This window comes from Girardinichthys multiradiatus, chromosome 8 (genome assembly GCF_021462225.1).
Source record: "Girardinichthys multiradiatus isolate DD_20200921_A chromosome 8, DD_fGirMul_XY1, whole genome shotgun sequence".
Taxonomy (NCBI): domain Eukaryota; kingdom Metazoa; phylum Chordata; class Actinopteri; order Cyprinodontiformes; family Goodeidae; genus Girardinichthys; species Girardinichthys multiradiatus.
The window spans coordinates 40,281,458-40,305,125 of record NC_061801.1 but is presented as its reverse complement, the minus strand read 5'-3'; the positions used below and the strand labels follow the sequence as shown (position 1 = coordinate 40,305,125).

The following is a 23,668-nucleotide window of genomic DNA, read 5'->3' as shown; positions in this document are numbered from 1 at the left end:
CCAACCCCTGTACATTCCAGCTGGTTTTCTGAGATGCGTGACTGGAAATGGGCTTTTCAGTTCTACCATTACAAACATGGACATGTTAAATTTGATAAACTCTTTAAGTGGAACACTGCAGTTGGGTCTGGATGGAATCAAAGGATGAATATGTGAAAAAACCTCACTAGTAAGTACAGTGGAGGATCTGTGAGGCTGTGGTCCTATTTGTTCACATAGCAATTTTCCATTTTAGTTTATCGCCAGAAACCTTCTTGCCCTACACAAACGTTAAATAAAAACTCATGCAGACTTTTTATGACCGAATGAAAATCTGATAAAATGAGATGGAATCTGATCCTGTCTGGTTTCAATGGTTCAGAGAGGCGGGGTGAGTTGGAAAAACAGCCAATGAGATTTAATCTAAAGCTGCGTCAAATAAACTAAATCTGTCTGTGTTAAAAAATCTGAAACTGATTTTCCGTAAAGATGGAAGAGGCTTGAAAATTATTTTCCCTGACTACATATTTTATTCAGCTAAATTTACCTTAACTTTTTCTGGTTTAAATAAGTAACATTAGAACCGTACCCGAACTTTAATGACTACCGATCACTCAATGGTGACTATATTAAAATGTGTTGCCAAGGTTACCACAGCTTCTGAAAGCCGTGGGAACCTTTGTTGGATCGGACTGAAACATTTTCGATAAACATCTGCTGCCAGTAAAATAAAAATGGGTCATCACTTGTGATTTTTTATTAGATTTAAACCTTTTATCATTTTATTGTATTTTATTTCTTTTTAAAATTATTTCTAAGTATGGGATTTTTCTCCCCTGCTTAATAAATGTAAATGGGAAGGGAGGTCCTGTAAATATGGCACCTTTCTGTATTAGAGAAGCTCCTCTAACGTCAAACTATTCACAGGTACTAAATGTGATCAGTCTGTCCTAAAACTAACAAGAAAATGTAGCCAAACCCTTGAAACTCTGGGCGCATTCATACCGTTCCCAGAGCTCATTCATAGTAGGGTTTATGTGATTTCTGTATGAATGCAGAGGCCCAGGATCTAAAATAAGCAGCTTTTCCCCTTGGTTCTGAGCAGCCACCTGTGGTCAGTGTGTGTGTGCAGGCATGTGCAGCAGTGTGTGTTTTCACTCGTCTCGGTGAGCGGTCGGAGCATGATTCGTGGCCCCTCCCTGCTGCAGGTCTTCCAGCCCTCCAGATGTTCCTGCAAACTGAACTTTTCCACATGCCGACTCCAAACAAAAACCAGTGGATTTCCCAGAATACATCATGAGGCTGCAGGAAAAAAGTGAAGCAACCAAGCACATGGCTGCTAAATGAGTACAACTGTATAAAAATGAAAAGTTAAGAACAATCAGTTTAGTTTCACAAACAATGAACTACATGGAGACTTTGCTGTATTTGTTCATTTTTCTCTTTACATCTATGAAATGTTGAGAGAAGCAACAGATGAGTGTATCTGTTGGTTCCTGGACAGCCATCACCTGGTGTATCTCCACTCAGCCCTCTCCAGGACGTTGACGTCAGCACTGGTGAACCAGACCACAGCAGCACCAGAACTCTTTGATGGCATATTCCTCTTTATTAGAGCCCTCATATGGAGCAAACATCAAACACACACACAACCTGTAATTTGTCTGTTACTTGCTGTTCTCTTTGACAGACAAGCTAATGGATTAACTGAACTCTCAGATTAGTGAAACCATGGAAAACACAAAATATTTCCAAGTTATTGGGTTGTGTAGCGATATTTAACGTGGTTCATAAACCAGTCTTAAATTTGATTATAAATCTGAAGGATGACATCATGACCTCTCCATTAATCCATCTTGATATAAATATAGGAAGTCATGTTGGGTACAAGGAAAAGAAAACCTGTTTTGCAAACAGAACTTGACAGGTTGATTAGTCCTCTCTGGTCTGTTCTTGTAAAACCTTCCTGATGGTTTCTAAGGTTTGAATGTCTCAAATGTCTCAATGAACTGAAGCAAACAATGTAGCAACATTCATTCATGACGTGAGAGAGATGGATAAAGTCAGAAAGCAAACCTGCTGGAGGAGATTCTTCAAGCTGTTGAATTATGGCTTCTTGTTCTTTTAAAACGTTCTGTCGTCATGTATGGAGAGTGTTTTCAGGCAGTTGCTGGCGCTTCTGACCATCAGTAAAACCATGAGTGAAGGTCACCAGTCACAGAGGAGACCTTATAGCTGCAGCATTACCGGGATGTTGGCAGAGCGGGTTCCCTCTTGAATTTGTATTAGGTGCTTTTGTTGTTGTGCATTTACTAATTCTAATAAACAGTTTCTACTCAGATGAACAGAGTGGATGATAGTCCTCTGACAACATTGCAAGAATCTGGTGGAAACAAATAATTTCCCTGTAGAGATGAAATTATCAGACCACATCGCAACCTTTCAGGTGGGATTCCTTTGGTTCCTTTGCACATGTTCCACCTCTACAGCTCCTCTTGTTGAGTTGCTTCTTCTATTCACACCTTCCTTCCTCATCATGGGTGAAAATTTACCCAATGGGAGCTGTTTTTTTTATGTTCCTCTCCTTTACTCTGAGCTTCTCACCTTCCTCATCAATCCTGACAAGTCTTCCTCAAAGGTGTGCTGCAGCTCACACTTGCAGGCAGGAAATGATAACGAGCTTCCAAGAGAATTTTATCGCTTGTTTTTACTGTTTATTTTCAGAGAAGATGCACAGTTTCATGCAAGGTTACTTCTCATTCTGAAGAGTCAAAAATGTGTTCTGAAATTGTGTAAGAAGATGGAAATGTGTTATTTTTAACAAAAAAACTTCTTGAATTATAAGCCACTGGCTGAACATCTAAATCTGCTGAATCAGATGTTACTATGGTGATTCCCACTTTTTCTGGGAGGTCCACAGCACCACTGTTAGTTAGAAAAGCAGCATTAATATCATCATGTTTTAGAGCCAGAAAATCTGAAAACTAACTGAATAAGTCATGCTCTGCCTTTTTATTGGTTTTCTAAGCAGATTAGTAGTTTTGAAAGAAAAAAGAGCCTTTTGAGTCACACCCACTAAAACAGGAAGGAAGTTCCATATTTGGATAATAATGTCTGTAATGATGTCATATCAAGGCCCGTCACTCTAAGACTGCAGACGGATATCAGATTGTTTAACAGCAATATGTCAAATGGATGCATGACCACTTAATGGCATCACAGTAAAATGATAGAGCAAGCACTTTGCTTTAAAGACCATCTCTGCAGGAAATGTGGATGAGCTCCACAGAACTAAACACAGGTCAAAAGGACATATTTCTGCTCACCCACAAGAAAATACGTTCTGGATAAGTTTGCCGTAGTTATTAAATGAAAAAATCAAGGAACATTTCACTAAAGCATTAAAGAAAATGGGAGGTGAAGGCAGCTGAGAATGTAGCAAAGGAATGATGATGACGACTCCATTTGGAAAGCTGAAATCAGGAATAAATGAATGACAAAATGTTCACCCTAGGAAAAAGCAATGCTCCTAAAGTCTGCAACTTGATTTTGAATGCATAAAGTGGAAGATCTAAATGGTTATTAATTCAGTGAGGAGAAAGTCAGATGAAATTTTTGAGAATAGTACCTTGGAGACTTAACAAACCGGTATCCTACAAAGGGTTTTAAAAGCTCTCTGTTGTAAACCCTGTCTGCTTTAATTCACCGCAGTGGCAAATGTTTGCTGTAATTCGAAACACCAAAATTCTGGTAGCATTTAGATAGGTGTCAGAGTAATAATCTGGTCAGAACCAGCAGAGAAAATACTGCTCTGGGTTTCACCAGAATTGTTCCCTGATGTGAACAGGCATGCATCAACACATTCCTTAAACTATTACACCAGAATACGTTGTATTAGCAAGCCATTGAGTGTGCAAGTCTCACTTTTCTGCACATAAGTAGTCCATGTTTTACTCATGATGGTTCCCTACATTATTCGAAGGTAGCCATCAAAACCGAGGACGCATTCTGTCACACCACTAAAACCCTACAAGTACGTCTACAGTTAGTTGTCTCATATCTTGTTAGGCCCTAAAATGTAACTTTAAACCAATGTATGTGCAGTGAATGAAAGCTAACTTAAAATATTGATATGCCATTAGTCAAATAGTCTCTTATTCAAAGAGCAGTACTTGATTCCTAATGATCTAAAGACATCAGCAGAAATTTTGTACTAAAAGAAAGTGAAAATCTCCATCAATGTATTGTCTTACCTGTTAAACTTTATGCTCACAAACAACAGCGGGAGTCACCATGAAAAAGTGAATCTTAGCCTTAGTATGAACTGTTGAATGTCCACTTTTCTTGGTTTTGGGTTGTTCTATCCATTAATTCCAAGATTAGGACAGTTTTACAATCATGGAGCAAAGAGTTTTTGGAGGCTGAGGAAAAATCTGGAGTGGCCCACGGGGAGAGGCAGCGGGCTGGGGTGGGTTTGCTTGTTGCATCCCCCAGCTCAGCCGTCTCGTGTTGGGGTTTACCCTAGTGGATGAGAGGGTTGCATCCCTGCGCCTTCGGGTTGGGGACAGGTCTCTGACTGTCGTTTTGGCCTACGGGCCGAGCGGTAGTGCATAGGACCCAGCCTTCTTGGCGTCCCTGTCGGGGGTGCTGTATAGTGCCCCTCCCAGGGACTCCATGATTCTGCTGGGGGACTTCAACACCCACGTGGGAAACGACATTCACACCTGGAGAGGCGTGATCGGGAGGAATGGCCTCCCCGATCTGAATCCGAGTGGTGTTTTGTTATTGGACTTCTGTGCTAGACACGGATTGTCCATAATGAACACCATGTTCAAACATAAGGGTGTCCATCAGTGCACAACGTAGGCTGGAGGTCAATGATCAACTTTGTTGTCGTATCATGAGACCTTCGGCTTCACTGATCACCACCTGGTGGTGAGTTGGATACGCTGGAAGAGGAGAAAGCCGGACAGACTTGGCTGCCCCAAGCGCGTAGTGAGGGTCTGCTGGGAACGTCTGGCGGAGCCCTTGGCCAGGGATTCAACTCCCACCTCCGGGAGAACTTTGACCAGATTCCGGGGGATGTTGGAGACATAGAGTCCGAGTGGACCATGGTTTCTGCATCTATTGTCGATGCTGCTGCCCGCAGCTGCGGCCGTAAGGTCTGCGGTGCCTGTCGCGGCGGCAATCCCCAAACCCGATGGTGGACACTGGCAGTAAGGGACGCTGTCAAGCTGAAGAAGGAGTCCTATCGGCTGTGGTTGGCTTGTGGGACTCCTGAGGCGGGTGACGGGTACCGTGAGGCCGAGCGTGCCGCGGCCCGGGCTGTGGCAGAGGCAAAACCTCGGACCTGGGAGGAGTTCAGTGAGGCCATGGAGAAGGTGTACCGGTTGGCCTCGAAGCGATTCTGGCAAACCGTCCGGCGTCTCAGGAGGGGAAGCAGTGCTTCGCCAACACGGTTTACAGTGGGGGTGGGAGGCTGCTGACCTCGACTGGGGACATTATCAGGCGGTGGAAGGAGTACTTCGAGGATCTCCTCAATCCTGCCATCACACATTCCCTGGTGGAAACAGAGGCTGGGGACCCGGGGTTGGACTCTTTCATCACCCAGGCTGCAGTCACCAAGGTGGTTAAAAAGCTCCGCGGTGACAGGGCTTCGGGGGTGGAGGGGGGTGAGATTCACCCCGAGTACCTCAAGTCTCTGGATGTTGTGGGGCTGTCATGGTTGACATGCCTCTTCAACATTGTGTGGCGGTCGGGGGCAGTGCCTCTGGACTGGCAAACTGGGGGGGTGATCCCCCTTCATAAGAAGGGTGACCGGAGGGTGTGTTCCAACTACAGGGGGATCACACTCCTCAGCCTCCCTGGTAAGGCCTACGCCAGGGTATTGGAGAGGAGAGTCTGGCTGATAGCGGTGTGGTTTTCGTCCTGGCCGTGGAACACTGGACCAGCTCTATACCCTCTACAGGGTACTCGAGGGTTCATGGGAGTTTGCCCAACCTGTCCACATATGTTTTGTGGACCTGGAGAAAGCATTCGACTGTGTCCCTCGTGATGCCCTGTGGGGGGTGCTCCAGGAGTATGGAATCGGGGGCCCTTTATTAGGGGCCATCCGATCTCTGTACAAGCGGAGCAGGTGTTTGCTCCGCATTGCCAGCACTAGTGCATGTTGGACTCCGGCAGGGCTGCCCTTTGTCGCCACTCCTGTTCATAACTTTTATGGACAGGACTTCTAGGCGCAGCCAAGGGCCGGAGGGGGTCTGGTTTGGGGACCAGAGGATTTTGTCTCTTCTTTTGGCAGATGACTTGGTCCTGCTGGCCCCCTCTAGCCAAGACCTACAGCATGGGCTGGGGCAGTTCGCAGCCGAGTGTGAAGCGGCTGCGATGAGGATCAACTCCTCCAAACTGGGGCCATGGTTCTCGACTGGAAAAGGGTGGCTTGTCCTCTTCAGGTTGGAGGCGAGTTCCTGCCTCAAGTGGAGGAGTTTAAGTATCTTCGCCAAAAAGCAAAGCTCTCGATTTACCGGTCGGTCTACGTTCCTACCCTTACCTATGGCCATGAACTTTGGGTCATGACCGAAAGAACGAGATCCCGGATACAAGCAGCTGAAATGAGCTTCCTCCGTAGGGTGGCCGGGCACTCCCTTAGAGATGGGTGAGGAGCTCGGCCATCCGGGAGGAGCTCGGAGTAGAGCCGCTGCTCCTCCACATCGAAAGGAGCCAGTTGAGGTGGCTCGGGCATCTATACCGGATGCCTCCTGGAGGCCTTCCTCGGTAGGTGTTCCAGGCACGTCCCACCGGGAGGAGGCCCAGGGGACGGCCCAGGACACGCTGGAGGGACTATGTCTCTCGGATGGCCTGGGAACGCCTTGGGCTCCCCCCGGAGGAACTGGAGGAGGAGGTGTCTCTACTGAGTCTGCTGCCCCCGCGACACAGTCCCCGATAAAGCGAAGACTACGAGTACAACAAATCTGTCCTCTTCACCTTTTTATTTCCCTGAAGCTCACCCCTGTTTTCTGCACAGACCATCTTACTCTCTCCATGCATTTTTTTGTTCCCAGTAATCATCCCTTAGATATATTCCAATTAAAGGACTTTTCTTGAAAACATGCCATTTCCTTCATACACTAATAGTCCATCAGAAACGACAAACAGATGACAACTCAGTATCCATATATATCACTCACTTCCTTTTTTAAAGAGCCTTGGCTAAAAAGGCTTTTTTGTTGCCAAAAGAGGCTTTTAAAAATGCATCTGCTTTAAAAACTAATGGTAGAAATTATTATGATTTATTTATGTTTCATACTTTCAGCATTGGTGGCTCTTTTTTAGCATAATATTTGACAGAATAAAAAAGTCACTTAACATCTGCTTTTTACCTCCCAAAAAGCAGAAATGTGTGTGTGTGTGTGTGTGTGTGTGTGTCCTCAGGCTGAAGCAGGTTAAGGAAATCTGTCTTCCATTAACTGGTTTAGCTAGGATCCAGCCCTCCTCTCACCCCATCTTTGGTGCGCTGATGCTCACAACCTGCCGCAAAGCCACATCTGGTTGTTCAAAGGCTAGGATGTGTGTGTGTGTGTGTGTGTCTGTTTGTGTTGTGTGTGTGTGTGTTAGTGTGTGTGTGTGTGCACTCGTAGGTATTTTCCCAGCAGCTGCCAGCAATCTTTGCAAAGTGCTTTGGTGTGCCTTTGTCGCACACATCACCTCGCACAAACACACATTATTAAAACCATTAGTTGGTGTGAAACAATGTTTTTCCTGTGCCTCAGAGCTGTGTGTTCATGTACAGTATGTGTGTGTTGACGTGTGTCTGCTACGGCCAACGGAGCAGGAATGCACACGTGAACCTATAAAAGGAAAAGGTTAATGAAAAGCAGAAGCTCTGTTCATGGTATGCATGTGGGATAAAGAAGCTTGTTATTTAAAGCAAGCTTTGAAAAGTAACAATTAGCCGGTTGCTTTTTAGCTCAATGGAGACGGTGCTGTTGATCTTTCTTTCACCGCCATGTTACAAATTAAAATAACCCCTGAGCAATATGGTAGCCCAGACCCTTGGCACAGGCATCTAAGGTTATCTGAAGATAAACTCATCTATTTAGGTACATACACCACCAGTCAAAACCATGGACATTCCTCATTCGAAGGTTTGTCTTTGTGTATTTTACAATTTTTATTTGTTTGCTTCATAATTTGAAATACTTTTGCTTCAAAGTGTTGATGTCTTTGCTATGTATCTACAATGTAGAAAGTTAGAAAATTTGGAAAAACCTTTGAATGACAAAGGCGTGTCCAAACCTTTGACTGATAATGTGTATATTCACTTAAATCTAAGTGATGCTGAAGCTTGTAAAATGTAATCATTTGTTTCGACAAGTGGGTCTTCTTTGCCAAAATCCATTAGATTAACATCAACATTGACTGAGAAGGTGTAGACCAAGGAAAAAACACTGCTGCCCACCTGGACAAATCAAATGGCTTGTGGAGAAAATTCTTATGGTCACATGAGCAAAAGATTGAGCTGTTTGGAGACAAAGAGAAGAAGTATGTTTGGAGGTGAAACTTTCAAACATAAAACAGTGCACCAGCTGTCAAGCACAGTGGAGGCAACATAATGCTGTGGGACTGTTTCACAGTCATTAGAACTGGTGCATTTCACAAAGGTTTGACCTCCAAATTGTTCAACTTTATCTCAGATCAACAGCTAGATGGTTGGACCATGGACACAGCAGGGTGTTCCAACAGGACACTGATCCAAACACACACCAAGCTGGATTTGGGACACATACAGCATTAAGCTTCTGGAACGGCTTTCCCAAAACTGTAAAAGACAAGTCTGGTCCAGGAAATCAACCAATTAGAATGAAATCTACTATTTTTGCAGAGAACAGTGATTGGAAATGCAGCCAGAAGGAGGTCAGAAGCTTGCTGATGAAAAGGTCATGGTCCAGTTTGATAAGGAAAATTTAACCAAACATTCTCAGGTGTCAAAGTATATGTTTAAACCTGCATGGATATTTTTGGGGGATTAGGGACAATTTGCTATAAATTCAATCTATGTTCAACCAGTTCTAGTTTTACAAAATAGTTCCACCCTAAAAACCCAGTTTAAATAAATAATTAAACCCCCTAAATCTAACAAATCTGCTCATAGAAATACATCAGATTGAGGTGGAGTTGAAGAGACTGAGATTTTCATTGAGAGAAGCAAGATAACCTGTTTTAGAAATGAGCAGATAGGAACAGCTAAGGTTGAGATGGTTTGTTCATGTACTGAGGGAAGGAGAGAAAGAGGAAGACCCCAGTGAAGGCTCAAGGAAGTAGTGAAGGAGGACATGGAGATGGTTGGTGGAAGAGGAGAAAGACAGGATGAGATGTAGGCATTCAGTCCTCTGTGGTAACCCCTTTAGGGAAGCACCCGAGAGAAGAAGAAGAAGGTGACTGAAATTTTCTTTTTTATAAGCTGTACCAGTAATGCTTTTCCCACTTCAAAAGAGTTCATTTCCTCTCTCAACACTTACGAGACATTGTGGCATTGAGGGTACCAAGCAATTTAAGTTTCAGGTGTTATTTTGTCTCGCTCATCTTGGAAGGTCTACATGCACTTCATGATGTGTGACTCCACTAATCTCTATACTGACTAAACCTGAGTTATTTCAGCTCAATTTTCCTTTTGTTTGGAGTGCAAAGACACCCTGAGACATACTACAGATGGTTCAGGGAAACAGTAGATAATGTCCTTTGTTTTCCTCAATGAGAATGAGAATGTTTTGCTTTTGTATTTTCAGGTGCAGCCTTGTATGAAAATGTCACACAGTTTTTTATCTTTAAGACATTTCCACATGTGACATGAACTTTAGTTATACTGGTGTTGAAACAAATGTTTTCCTGAACTGTGTTACATAACGAATAAATGTTGTGTCTTCGTGTGTGTGCTTTTGTTTACGCTGGGCGCATGCTGACTGGCGGAACATTCTGGAACTGTGTCTCAGCTTTCGCCCAAGTCCTTGGACCACTTGCAATGTTACAACATGAAGAGATGGAACAATTTGCCCTGTATCGATTCCTAAACTTCCCCAAGATCACAAAGCAAAATCTAATACTAGTGATAGTATTAGATGACGACATATCACCTTTAAAAAGACACAGCAAACAATGCAGATTAAAAGGGTTTTCTTCCGAATCAAACTAGATTTATTTAGTTCCAGGTAGGGGTGAATGCATTTGATTTCCAGAGATTATAATGACTAAATTTGAGCAACAAGACAGAATATGCAACCGACCTAAATTTGATCTATTTTATATTCATCATTAAGCAATTAAAAGGGAAAGCCTTACCATGTTTCACTTCTATGAAAATGTAGCAGGCTTTGGTTTCTCACTTTAAGACTTTAAACCTGGAAACACTCTGGCAACTGTCAAGCATGGTAGTGGCAGCGTCATGCTGTGGGGCTGTTTCATTGCATTTCACAAAGTAGATGGGTTAATCAAGAAGGAGGCCTACCTCGCAGGGGAGGTTAGTAATGAAATACATGTGGTGTATTCTCTTTATTGTCGTTTTTGAATAGATTGGTTTGTAGGATTAATCGGCAGAAGGTCTCAGTTCTCCTTTAAATGAGTTATATTCAGATTTTGTTACAAGAAATATTCAAATGTACTGACGCTGTCACTGACATAACAGTCTTTTGATGAAAGCTCTTGAGTAAAAATGTGGTCTAACTGGCAAGCTAAATCAAAAAATGTTTTGCTCAGCTAGCTCACTAGCTAGTTTGTTTGCAAACTAGCACAAACAATGCACTTTAAATAACCAGCTAGGCCTATTTTGGGTACCTAGCTAATTAGCTGGCATATTAGCTACTTAGCTATATTCCAAGCAAACTAGCTAGTTTATATCTAGCTAATAAGCCAGTTAGACATAGTCCAACATGACAAATTGCATCCAATAAAGGCTAACATGCAAACTAAATCTAAAACGTTTGACTCAAATATAGCTACCTAAGCTGTTGATTAAACTATTATATAAACTGTACTATATTGCATTAGTTAGTTACCCAACCAAAGCATAAGGCTTTCAGACTAACTAGTCATCCAGTTTGTTGGCTATCATGTGCTTAAGCAAGCTACACAACTAACAAAACAAGTCCCCAAACAGTTTGGTTATACGTACACCTGCTAGCTAGCAACATCTCAATCAATTTGGTTGCTTGTTTTGCTTGTTAGATTTGGGCAGGCAGACTACCGTAAAACCTTTTCAAACTTTCATCAGTTGCTTCTATGCCATCTAGGCCTATTTTGATGATTCATATATTCATTATTTACAAATTCTTACTCTGTTTCACTTGAATAAAACAGATTTCTTTTAAAAAAAAAATAGCCTTTTTGTTCCTTTTTCATAGTATTTGCTGTTTTTATACACATTTTTTTCTGTAACAACGGTTAACCCAAATTTAAGTCCAGACCCTTTAATTAAATCACAGAGACAATATTATCTCTAAGCCTGAAAAAATCAAAATCTGACTTCAGTCTTTATAGACTACCCAGTGTTAGCACTGTTGTCTGGTAGCAACAAGGTCCTGGGTTTGAATCCTGGCCTGGGGTCTTATTGCATGGCGTTTGCATGTTCATGCATCGGTTCTCTGTGGGTACTCCGGGTTCCTCCCATAGTCAATTGTTTCATACCTAGTTGTTTGTCCTGTGTGTACCTGTGTTTTCCTGTGATGGACTGGAGACCTGTCCAGGGTGGACCCTGCCACTCCCCCAATAACTGCTGAAAATATGCAGGCGCCTGTCCCCCTGCAAGGACAAGCAGGTATAGACAATGGATCGATGGACTGCAGTCTTTACTATTATGAAAGGTGCACTATTAACACATTCATCATATTTTACATGAAATATGATTGTTGTCTTTTGCAGGATGAAACAGACAGGTCTCAATGTATTTTTGTGCTAACTTTAGTGTGGCAGAAAAAATGACCTGCCAGAGTTTACTCTGCACATATAGAAGCACAAACACGTTTTGATAAGTTGTTGAAAGCTAAGATTTCCAAGGAGTGACCTTTTGTTTAAATATCAACAGGCAGATGGTGCTCTGCCTCATGGCAGCCAAAAATCAAAATCTGGTCCTTTTAGTAAGAGAGAAAAGAGCTAAGAATAATTTTGCTCAGCAACAGCGTTCTTAAAAACATTACAAGTATATAGAGCAGTGTTTGTACTACAGTGGGACTTAGATCTGAAGTTACACTGTTGGAAACCTTAGACTCACCTCGACATTGATCACAAAGCTTATTATTTATCTTGGAGCTTTGATCCAAGGGTTCGTCATGTGTTTCATTTGGCAGTAAAGTCTCCCTCACCCCCTGCTTGCTTATCAAATGCAATCAGTTCAGTCCAAATGCTCCAAGGAGGAATTAACATGGGCATAAGTTTTAGTAAATAATTTTATTTGAACAGTTATGTTTTTCAGGCTGGAATGATTATCTACAAGCTTTTGGCATTATTCTGGCTGGATATTTGACTGATCTTTTTTGAACTGATGCTAAAGTTCATTCGAATTGGTTGGTTTCCTGTTATGAACCCAGATTTTCATCAGTGCATTCATGTTTAACTGTGTTGAGGTTGGAGCTTTGGGAAGGCCATTCCAGAAGCTTAATGTTAGCATGTTTATCTTTTCTAAAACCAGATTGCATGTGTTTGGGATCATTGTCCTGTTGGAACTGTGTCCAAGTTCAAACCATCTTGCTGTTAATTAATAAGTTCTTCGCATTTCCTCATCCCATCAACGTTTTATAATGCACATGTAACCAGTGAAAATGAAACAACCCCACAGCATGATGCTGCCACCATCATGCTTGACAACTGAGACAATGTCCTAAGGTTTGAAACCCTCATCTTGACTCCCCTCGTCATACTTCTTATCATTGAGGCAGCTCAATCTCTTTTGACATGAAACGTTTCTTCTGAAGATTGTTGGCTTGTCCTTGTGCGCAGCTGCAGATTTCAATCCAGCTTTAAAGACAGTTTGGATCTTCTTCCAGATCTTGGTGACGCATCTGAATACCTTGTACTTATGTATATTTGTTTGAGCTGAAGATTTTAGAATCTGCTTTAAAACGTGCAAATCTGCAACTCATAATTTGCAGCTGAGGTCAGAAGAGGTAGAAAACTGCTGAGATGGTTAATATCCATGCTTTTTAAACATTTAATGGGAACATTTTGTTCTGACACCTGTTCTGTGTGCTGTGTTGCAGCTCCAGCATGTACATTACTTTTATCGCCTGATGCAGCTCAGCTTTTTCACTGAAGTGGTTCTGCTCTTTTTATGTAGCATCTGAGCACACCACAGCTCCAAATAAACACCACACTTAGACTCACAAACCACAAAGGGCAGCCCTCAGTGGCAGTTGTAGCTGGGCTGCATGTGGTGGCGAAACGAAGCTGCTTCTTGATCTGTGAGCGTTCAAGTGTTCGCTTGGTTTTGGTAGGCAGCAACAAATCACATCTCCCAGATTTAGGCTGCACCGCATCGTTTCCCTTTTTCCTCGCTCTCCCTGCACTAACTCTTTTCCTCCATCTCTCCCAGAATATCTGTTAATGTTCCCCTCGTTTTCTGTTTTCTGTTTGCTGACTCAACATCTCCACCATCCTTTTAAGCCTCCAGACACACACTGAAGCCGCTCAACGTTACACATTACCACAATGGTTATATTCAAATGTGCTCCCTCATGGCTGCGGTCGCCATCCACGTAAAGTCAGCAGAAGCTCCAGTCGAACACAGCAAGCTACATCTGAAGTTAATAAATCAACAGCAGGTAAAAATAAACAAGTTTTGTTTTGTTGTTATTTTTAGAATGGTTGTGGAGGACAGAAAATGAAACAGGAAGCATATGGGATACAGAGCTTCATCACATTTCTGCCAGGATTCACAATGTATAGAAATATTTTTGGATATTTATCAAGGTAAACATCAGACTTCTTTCCCATGTCATTGTTATTGTCCATCTTTTCCAAATAGTTTAACAACTTAACAAGAACTTAAATCGTGAAATTTGTAATGTTTGAGAAACAGACAAAATAGGCAAAAAATGCCATTATGCACGTTTTATATCATCAACATTTCTCTTCACGTTTTTGGTCCTGGATAAATTTGAGTGGAGCGGCATTTACTGAGGGGACAACTTTATAAAAGGGAGAAAATGACCTGAACTTAACCTCAGCTCCTTCCTCCTGTCTCCTTCTCTACACTCTGGTAAACACATGTACAGTAAATACATACTGGAGACACCTGTGTAAACCACTGCTGCCATCTGCCAAAACCCTGCCCCCTTATCCTGCCAAGAAGGACCCAGATCTGTGAGATCACACGCCATGAAACATCCAGCCTCACACTCATAGTCAGACACACACAGGCCAGAAAGCCAGAGAGGAGAAATTTAAACATGTGAGATGTAACACCTGTGGGTTTCTCCAAATGAAAAGAACATCAGTTCCTCCTCAGGTCTTTTTAGCTGTTAATAATCGTCATTTCAGCTGATCGAACAGGTGGAGCTGCTCAGCCTCATCGCAGTCAGAGGTGGAGATTCATCGAGTTGATTGCTAAAATATCAGCAGAGACTCAAGATATATAAACCAGGATTAGAAAGAAAACTCAAGACAAAATGTAAACAGAAACCTTATGTGTATCTTAATATATTCTGGATAACTACATTATAATGCATCTAAACAATGTAAAGTAACAAATTACAAATAAATCACCAGTAGTATCTTCAGATGTACAGGTAAATATCAGTTCAGTCATGTTTTGTTATTTTAGCTAATTTAGGTTATTTTAGCTTCACTTAGCTAACCGTGGTCTGTCTTGTCTTGTTTTCTGTAAACTGATCTTAGCTTAGCTAATTATAGTTTGTCTCTTTCTTATTTGTTTTATTTAAGTTAGGCACATTTTAGCTTTACTAGTCATAGTTGTCTTATTTATCTTAGCCTCTTCTCTCTGCCTACTTCATGTCTGAAAAACTGTGAATGAAGGCCTCCAGTGCAACAAAATCTTTTAAAACATAAATAAATAAGAAGTAATATAAAATTGTGCTAATTAGATAAAGGTTTCTGAGGATGGTTGAGGCATTTCTGCTGCAGCCATGAATCATAACCAATGAGAACAGATGGAAAAGAAACATCCTTCCTCGAGTATGACCGCTTATCCAACTACATTGGGTTGTATGACTGTTAAAAGAATTTCAACTTAATTTAAATATAGTGGAGATATTTTAACACAACACCATTCTGATTCAGTGCTTTTAAAGAGTAATAGGTGATAGGAGACATGAATGTTAGTTGTTTTACCTGAAAGCCCAATTGTTGACTCTAAACCAGGGGTGCTCAACTAAAATAGCTGGAGGTCCAGTACCTCCATCATCCAAACACGGGGTCTGAACATTTTAAATCAACTGACAAAAATATTTTCTTTCCTTTTTATTTAACATTTAATTAACAGTAGGATTTTTGTTTTTTAACTACTGATCAATTATTTATATGCTCAGGAAATCACCTGCTGAACAGAAAAGTGCAATCCAATTTAAATACTAATATTACACACGCTTTGAATGACTCAGTTGAGCTGGGTCGGTACATCTTGGTAGAACAGTTCTGCACTCCTTGTGCTTGTGGCAGGCAGGGCAATTTGCTAAACCTTTTCCTTAAGTTGTTGTCCTTCTTTCCATCTTAAGGTGTCTCTGCCACATCTTCCAGGCACTGATCATTTCCCAGTCAGTGAAAGGCTTTTGTGTTTTCCTATTATCCACGGTACTCAGAGTGAACACTCTATGGTCACTGTTGTGCTGTAAGAGACATGTCATCAGCCGTGTAGCTCGTTCATATTGTCCCATTTATTCTACTTGTCCTACTGTCAGACCTAGGCTGATAACTTTGGTTGAAGTTCTTGTTTGGTTTCCTAATGTTTCTTTAGATTTCCACTTGTTATAAGTCCAACTTATTCAGAACATAAAAGGCAGAGTGGCCTTACATCAGTTAAGTGTATGCCTTTGTCCATTTAAATGTGCGATTTTTGTAGTCCATTTTACATATTTTTTACAGGAATAGCAATTCGCATTCAAGGACCCTGCATAGCTTTTTCTTCTTTGTCGTGTTCTGGCTGTTGGCATCCAACGAAGTGGTGCCATCACCACCTTGGGGTGTGGACCACAATGTCACTGACCCACATAGCTGCCTATAGTCTATATCTACATAATAAACGAGAAATTGCTTTGCGGTCCGGACAAAACGCTCTCTGCGTCCAGATTTGGACCAAGGTCTGGGATTTGGGTACCTGTGATCTAAACTGTATTAAACACATTCATAATAAAGAGATGTGCCTGTGGTTTCCCTTACATTGCAGCACAATTTAAAGCCAAGACCTAAAATAATGGAGTTAAATTACTGTCTGTACCTGTGGAACTGGGTTTTATCTTTGCACACTATTCATAGTGCACCTATAAGGATACATTTCAAGGACACAAAGGAATAGTTTGGGAGACTGGATATGTAGTCCAGTGGCAGTAGGATCATGTTTTTGTATTGTTTTTTTTGTTTTGTTTTGTTTGTTTTAAGCAGAAACAAAGATGTGACCATTTAGCTGCTGTGTCCAGCTGCTCTGCTGTGTTTGTTTGCAGCTCTAACAAACAAGAAACACTGTATTTTAATCTATTTTATTGTCATGCAATCAGGATGCTTATGTTATTTAATATTTAATTAAATAATAATTCAGTCTGTTAAGTATTGTCCTAGGGATACCAGCCCAATATGGTGGTGGTGTTAAGACAATAGTTGAAAGAGTGATTTGAGCACTGGCATTATTGAACAGCAAACCCTGCACACATATTGAAAGATTTTTACAACAACTTCTCTCCAAAACATAAGTTAAACATATTTCAGTTACCAAACTATTTACTAGGCTAGAATAATTCAACCAAAACCAAAGCAAACTGAAGGAATAAAGGAAACTACTGTATCGCACCTCTTCCAACAGTGCGTTACTGCGATTCCTGTTGTCTTCCCTCTGGCAGGGAGGAAGGAAGCATACCCTTGCTAATCATAGTTTGCCTTTCCTTCTGTTATTGTAAATAAGCCTAAATAACATAGGACAAAAAAAAGGATAAGCCAAACCACGCTAAAATAAGATAAGCAGACTTCCCCCTTTAATTGATTGCGGGTCAGGAATCAAACCCAACACAGCCGCCTTGAGGACCACCTGGAGGTTCATGTTGCACCTGCTCTACCACTTAGCCACAAGGCTATTGTCTTATCTTTTGAAACCCCCAACAGTCTTTATAAACATGCAATTTGGATTAAATATTTCTAGGTGATAATATTTATTGTAAGAGCAGCTCTGAGGTGGGTTAAATTACCTTAACCATATGAAGGAGGATAACAAAACAAACACTAGGAACATGAGACGCTAAGCTTATGTGTATTTTGACTACTTATAACAGTTAAATGTTAGTATTTTTGTTATTTTTGCCTTAAGTTAAACAAAATTAAAAGTGAAACTAACCGGGGAGTCTTAAAAATGGCGATCTGAACCATCTCTTTCCTGGAGCTGGAGGTATGGTGGCAGAATTTAGTGGGTTTGTTTAAAGTTCTGACCCATCAAATTATGTCTGCATTGCAAGTTTTCGGCTAACAGTAAAAAAATAAAAAAACAAATATGTTCCACCTCCATGGAGTTAGGTTGATATAACTGCAGATTAAAGGCACTGAATGGTTTGAGTACTGTCTGAGAACATACAGGTGAACAAAGTTGAACAGAACTCTTCTTGTTCTGGTCTGACAGTCTGAGTGATCCAGGTGGATTCAGGGGGTATCTAGTGGTGGCTGGTCTGGTGCTCAGTTCTTCTTCCCACCATTCCCCACAGCTGTACGATTACAAAGGTGCTTGGCAAAAACACCCAGTTATTGACCGCAGAGGGGATGCGTGTGTGTTTGCATGGGTGGTTCACGTCTGTTGTGTGTTTGCTTGCACAGCTTTCCTGCAGGCCTTTTGTGTTTAAATGTGTGTTTTTATTAGCACTGATTCAGACTAGGAAGAAAGCTGGTCTGAATCACTGCTAAGAACATTCACCACAACTTTCCAACTACATCTCAGTTTTATTCATGCTTGCAATGGTCTTCTGTTGTGTTTTTTTTACTTTTACTATTTAGGTCCAGGGTTTCTACACTGTCTGAGAAGTCTGGAACTTGATTTCAGTATTTTTCAGATCTAGATAAGTATGTTGGTATGGAAAATGTTTGTATTTACATATTTTATACCTGTCTAAATGTCTGTGTACTTCCTTATGCCCTTTCTTATTTGTGGCCCTCCTTTTGTCCTTCTCTCCTTCGTTCCCTCCTCCCTTCACCCCTCCCTTATGTGTTCCTTTCTTCCTTGTGCCCTTACCTCTTTCCCTCCTTGTATCTTTCTCTCCTTTCCTCTGTTGTTTAATCCTTGTCCTAACTCTAGTCCTTCTTCATTTCTCCCATAATTTTCTTCCTTTCTTTCCACCCATGTCGTTTTCATTCCTACCTTTCTTTATTTTCCTTATTCAGGTCTTTCTTTCCTCCCTCCCTTCTTTGTGTCCCCTATGCTTCATTTTTCCATAACTCCCTTCTTTCCTTCATTTCTTCCTCATATGCCACTTACTTCTTTCTGTCCTTGTGTCTTTCCTTCATTACTTCTGTCATTCCATCCTTGTGTCCTACACCCCTTTTTTTGTCCCTTCTTTCTCCATGGTCTTTCTTTTCTCCCTTGTGTCATATTTCCTTCCTTTTTGTCCTAACTCCCTTTTTTAATCTGTTTCCTTCCTTTGTTCATTTCTTTCCTTCTTTGTGTCCATCCTCATGATCTGGAGTAGGTCTTTTCAGATTTCCCCAGGATTTGTTAAAGGGGCAGGGTTGTGTGCAGTGAGGCATTGCACCAGCAGATGCAGTTATGGCAAAAGTTGGTGAACAAGTTTATCAATTTTACACCATTGTGTCACAAAAAGTAGTTTTGAGATGTTTTTGAGAAAGCTGAACCTCAAGCACTTGAAATATTCCATGTACATAAAAAATACACATTTCCCTATACTTGTCTTTTCATGTAAACCTAACTTAATGGAGTGTGAATTATTTTCAATTTTTCATAGTTTTATGCAGAGAGCTCTGCAAGAGGAGACACCACAGTTCCAAGTTTGGATGCAGTTTTCCAGAAGCTCAATGATGCTCTTCACCCTTGTGTCCTGCCATCCTCTACTCCTCTGCCTACGCATCTTCTACCTTTTATAAATATTTGTTTATGATTAGCCAGTCAAGATATTAATTTCCTGTACTTCCGGACTGATTATCATGTTTTTTTATTCTAATAAATAATTTGTTTTTTACTAAAAACATGTTCTTTAGTTTTCTGATGAGTTTACCTGATGATAATAAAAAAAAATTGTTGTATTAATCAGTGTTTAGTAGTTATTGTAAATGAATCATACAGTTGTAAGGAAAAAAACTCTGGCCAGATGCAGGTTGGTAAAAAAATAATTTAACATAATGATTTAAACTTTTCCTGCTTAGGGATCCAGAGCAACAAGGAATAATGGAAGAAATCAATCAACTGTATAACTATAAAGCTGCTATCGGTTAAAACCAAAAAACTATTTATTAGATAAGAGTCTTTTAAACAGAGTCAGGATTCCTTTTACCCAGGTAAAACAATTGCTGGTGCTATAAATCCTGGGACTTTCGGTGGCAAAGAGGCTATTGCCCAGGTGTCTCCAACTCCAGTCTTCGAGAGCTACTGCACTGCAACTTTTAGATGCATCCCTGCTCCAACACCACACAAATTTCCTCTTCAGCATGCCATCAAGTTTGGCAGAGGCCTGGTAACGAGCCATTAATTTGATTCAGGTGTGTTGCAGTAGGGGTGCATCTAAAAGCTGCAGGGTATTAGATCTTGAGGACTGGAATTGGAGAACCTTGATTTAGACCCATGTTTCTCAAACTGTGGTAGGTGTACCGCCTCTGAATCCTCTATATAAACAATGGCATTAACTATTTACCATTAAATATCAAGTTAGGCAAGCTTTGTAGGAATAACTATGATGTACATCTAAACCAAAAGGAAAAACCAAAATAAATAAGTGGTTAAACCACAATATGATCTTGGCTCTAAATGGAAACTACTTGTGGAGAATATTTTGACAACTCTTGTTGAAACTTAAGTGGCCGACAGCAAGCCCAGAACAAATGACAAATGCAATGATAATTTTGTAAAGTGCACTGTGTTGGGTTAGCTTCCTCTCAGCAATGTATGCCTCAAATGATCAATGTTGTTTAAATGTTTCCTTTCCTAAATGTTTTCTTTCCTTTTTTAGATATGAAAAGTAGCTGAAAACGGCTAATAAAGTCTTAAAAATGTAGAAAAGTTTTAAAATGTCCGCCATTATGGCGGCTTCTTAACACTAGAACTCCCAAGCCCGATGCAAGAGCGGTGATGACGTCATCTCATTACATTGGTCAGAATGCTAAAGGTTTTCTTGCACGCTATAAAATTATGGTTTTGACAATAATTAATAATAGTATTTGATCAAAACCTATTACGTTTTATTATTATTTATAAATAGTACTGAAAAATAATAGAGTAGCGGGTACATTTTTTAAAAAAGCTTTACTAATCTGACCAAAAGCTGGACAGCTCCATGTTACGCTTCCTTTCACTCCGCGGACATAAACTAGTGCTAAAAATGTCTTCAGCTCCTCCACACTCATGTCCGAGGAGGAATCATCTCCTAAAACTCTGCGGGCCTCAGTCAACCTGCAGCACTGAACATGGATGAGCATTTCAGCGTCCTCCAAGCAGAGGAACGCGGTCTGGGCATCTTGGATCTGGCGCTCTGTCAACGTATTCTGGTTCTGACGCCTCCCTCTACTTTCTCCCTCCCCTACTACTGTCCACACAGCACCATCCTTTCCTATCTCCTCCTCCTTCCCAGGTGAGCGCTCGTCTTGCGATGAAAACGCTGCAAAGCGCAGAATAGATTGTTGTTACTGGGCTACTATATCTATGACCTAACTTATTAACTTATTGTTTATTTCTTTTTCCATTATTAGTACCTTGTTTTTTAGTTTCTCTCCTGCCAGTGAGCTGGTTTGCTGGGTTTATAGCTGGGCACTGGGCACCTGGCTCGTATCCCTATCTCTGAACCTGCGCTGATTGTGGCACTGTTTCTATAGTTTATATATTATTAGTTTACTAATCTGTAAACTATAGCCTAAAATGATAAAATTGTTACATAGGCTTGTCTTTTGCTACCTTGAATTTATGCGCCACAACCTCCTGCTAACGGGACGACTCGTTTTTTTTAGCCGGGGGAGGCTCACTCTCTGTCACTCGAACTGACTGACCAAGAGCCGTCAGAATCCCTCTTGACCCCAGAATCACAATCATGTAATTTTTGAAACATTTCCAATGCCTCTTGAGCAGAAAATATCCTTCTAGAAGCCATTTGTAGGACGCCAACAATCTCCTTCTCAGACTGTGTTCTAGAGTGGCGGTTGCTAAGCAACGCTCGCGCGTATACTCAGCCGCGGGAAAAAAATAACAATGTAAATAATAGGGCCGTCAAAGTAGCGGTTGTGGTAGTTAGAGGTAGAAATACTTAGATCTTTTATTTTACTTTAAAAAATAGAGACATAGGACTACACAAGACACAGGTTTAGAAAAAGTCGGGATGCCAGGAAGTTAAGAGATTAAATAAACCATAGTTAAAGCAGCTCAAACTTTCAAAACCGTCAAATTGACGGCCCTGGGAGTTCTAGTGTTAAAGTGGTAGCTCTAAAATGTTTAGGAACTATTGATTGAAGGTAATGTGGGTGTCATATCATCTCCTACTTTAGCTTGCCTTAGCTATATTAGCTATTATTAGCTTGCCTTATCACAGCTTGTTTTTTTTTTTTTTAGCATGTGTTAGTTTAGCTGTCTTTAGCTTATCTTACTTTGGCTGATACTATCATTCCTTGGCTTGCTTTATCCTAGCTTGTTTTAATTTATTAGCTTCCCTTAGTTGTCCTGTTGTATTTTAGCTTAACTTGACTTAGCTTATCTTAGCTTGCATTAGCATTCCTTTGCTTAGACTTCCTCAGTTTTTTTTTGGCTAATCTTACCAGGCTTCGTTTTTTAAGAGTATTTGGCTCTAGTTACCCTCATTGACAGTTACCAGACAGGAAATGGGCAGAGAGAGAATGGGGGAAGGCAGCAAAGGTCGCAAGGTCGGTAATCTAACCCAGGACTGCTGCGTGAAGTACTAGCCTCTGTATATGGGGCACATGCTCTACCGATACACTACACAACACCCCATCTTATCAGACTTTTATTAGATTGATTTAGTTTTGTCATTATCCACAGCTGTTTGAGTTTAAGGTTTTTTCTTTGTTTGCAATGAGATCATTTTAGTATTAGGCTCCTCAGGGTCTATCCCTATTGTGTCCTTTCTTTGTGTTGAGCTTCTTAGTTCTTTCTTGTGTTTGGTTCTGTGCACTTTGGTTTCAACTCTTAAGATAGCATTAGTCCTTAGCTTTTGGTTTGTTGGAACCTCCGTGTTTCCATTCAGTTTCTTCTGTGCCTGTTATTCCTTTTTCCCTCAGTTCCCTGCTCAGATTGTCCCCCAGCTGCCCTCCATTCTGGTGATTGTTCTCACCTGGTTTCCATGTCACTCATCACTCCTCCTCAGTATTTCAGGTCTTTGGATTCTTTCTCTCACTGCTGGATTCTACCGTATCTCCCATTCTTGTTCCCGTGTTCTATGGTTCCCTGTGTAAGTTCTGTAGTGCATCGTTAAATACTATCGCTATCATATGTATGCCTCCTTCCTATTGCTATTTGGGTCCTCAACAACCTCGAAACATTCTCTGTTAGCTTTCCCGGTGTGCCCATTACTCTATTTTAACATACCTTGCCTTATCCTACCCTGGTTAATGTAAGCCTAGTTTATTTTATTATTTTATCGAGGCTTCCCCTCTCCTAGCTCGTGTTAACATAACCTTTCTTAACTGTCCTAGCTTCTCTCGTCACTTTTAAAAAAATAGCTTTTCAGATTTGCTTTAAGCCAGCAAACTATTAATTACAATTACTCTTTCTGAACAACGTGAAGAAAAAAAAACAATTGACCAATAGAAAAAACGATTCTACATTTCTGTTTATCTTTCCCTTTTAAATAAGTTATATTGTGAAAATAAATGATATTATACATAAGGCTGGAATAGATGGATAGGTCAATGAATTGTTTTGACTTTATTACAGGATATTTTCTCAGAGAGTTGACTAAGGTTGAAGAACCTGAGTGGAAACTGGCCCCGCTCTCCTCCACTTCCAGCTGTCATGAAAGGTGAAGCCTTTTATTTATGAAGGTTAATTTTTGTTGTTCAGCTTTGACCCAAAACTGACAGATATACTGTGTTCGGTAAGACTTTAACTGTGTTCCTGCTGCGGTTAAAACTCAGCCTAAACAAGACGCTGTTGTTCAGTAGCTCTTCTCTCCTTTCCCACGCTGGTAATAGAGGTTTACACTCCTGTTCTGTTACACATAACATCATCCTGAGGTAAACTAGGGAACTATTATTTTTTTAAATTCTACAAATAAAAATTGATTTCTGTTGCACTATACATGTATTCCTTGTAGCATCAGTATTAGTTACTTCA

At 40.9% G+C, this 23,668-nt stretch overlaps 1 protein-coding gene and 1 long non-coding RNA gene across 6 annotated transcripts in view; both read left to right on the top strand.

Annotated features, from left to right (window-relative positions):
* Positions 1-12,553: 12,553 nt before the first annotated feature.
* On the top strand, positions 12,554-19,427 carry LOC124872061. Its single transcript, XR_007039195.1, has 3 exons — positions 12,554-13,784; positions 18,166-18,940; positions 19,128-19,427. It is a non-coding gene; the product is annotated as an uncharacterized LOC124872061 (long non-coding RNA).
* Positions 19,428-19,941: 514 nt separating this feature from the next.
* Positions 19,942-23,668, top strand: part of LOC124872883 (transcription factor 4-like) — a 272,600-nt gene continuing 268,873 nt past the window's right edge. The window contains exons 1-2 of one of the 5 annotated variants that reach the window (XM_047373296.1): positions 19,942-19,977; positions 23,270-23,354. Coding sequence is in view for 1 of the 5 variants with exons in the window: in XM_047373297.1 (XP_047229253.1) it covers positions 23,348-23,354 (7 nt within the window). In the remaining 4 variants the exon portion in view is untranslated. Of the gene's footprint in view, positions 19,978-23,269; positions 23,355-23,668 lie in introns of those variants that run through there. The other 4 variants (XM_047373299.1, XM_047373298.1, XM_047373300.1 and 1 more) reach the window with 4 other exon arrangements.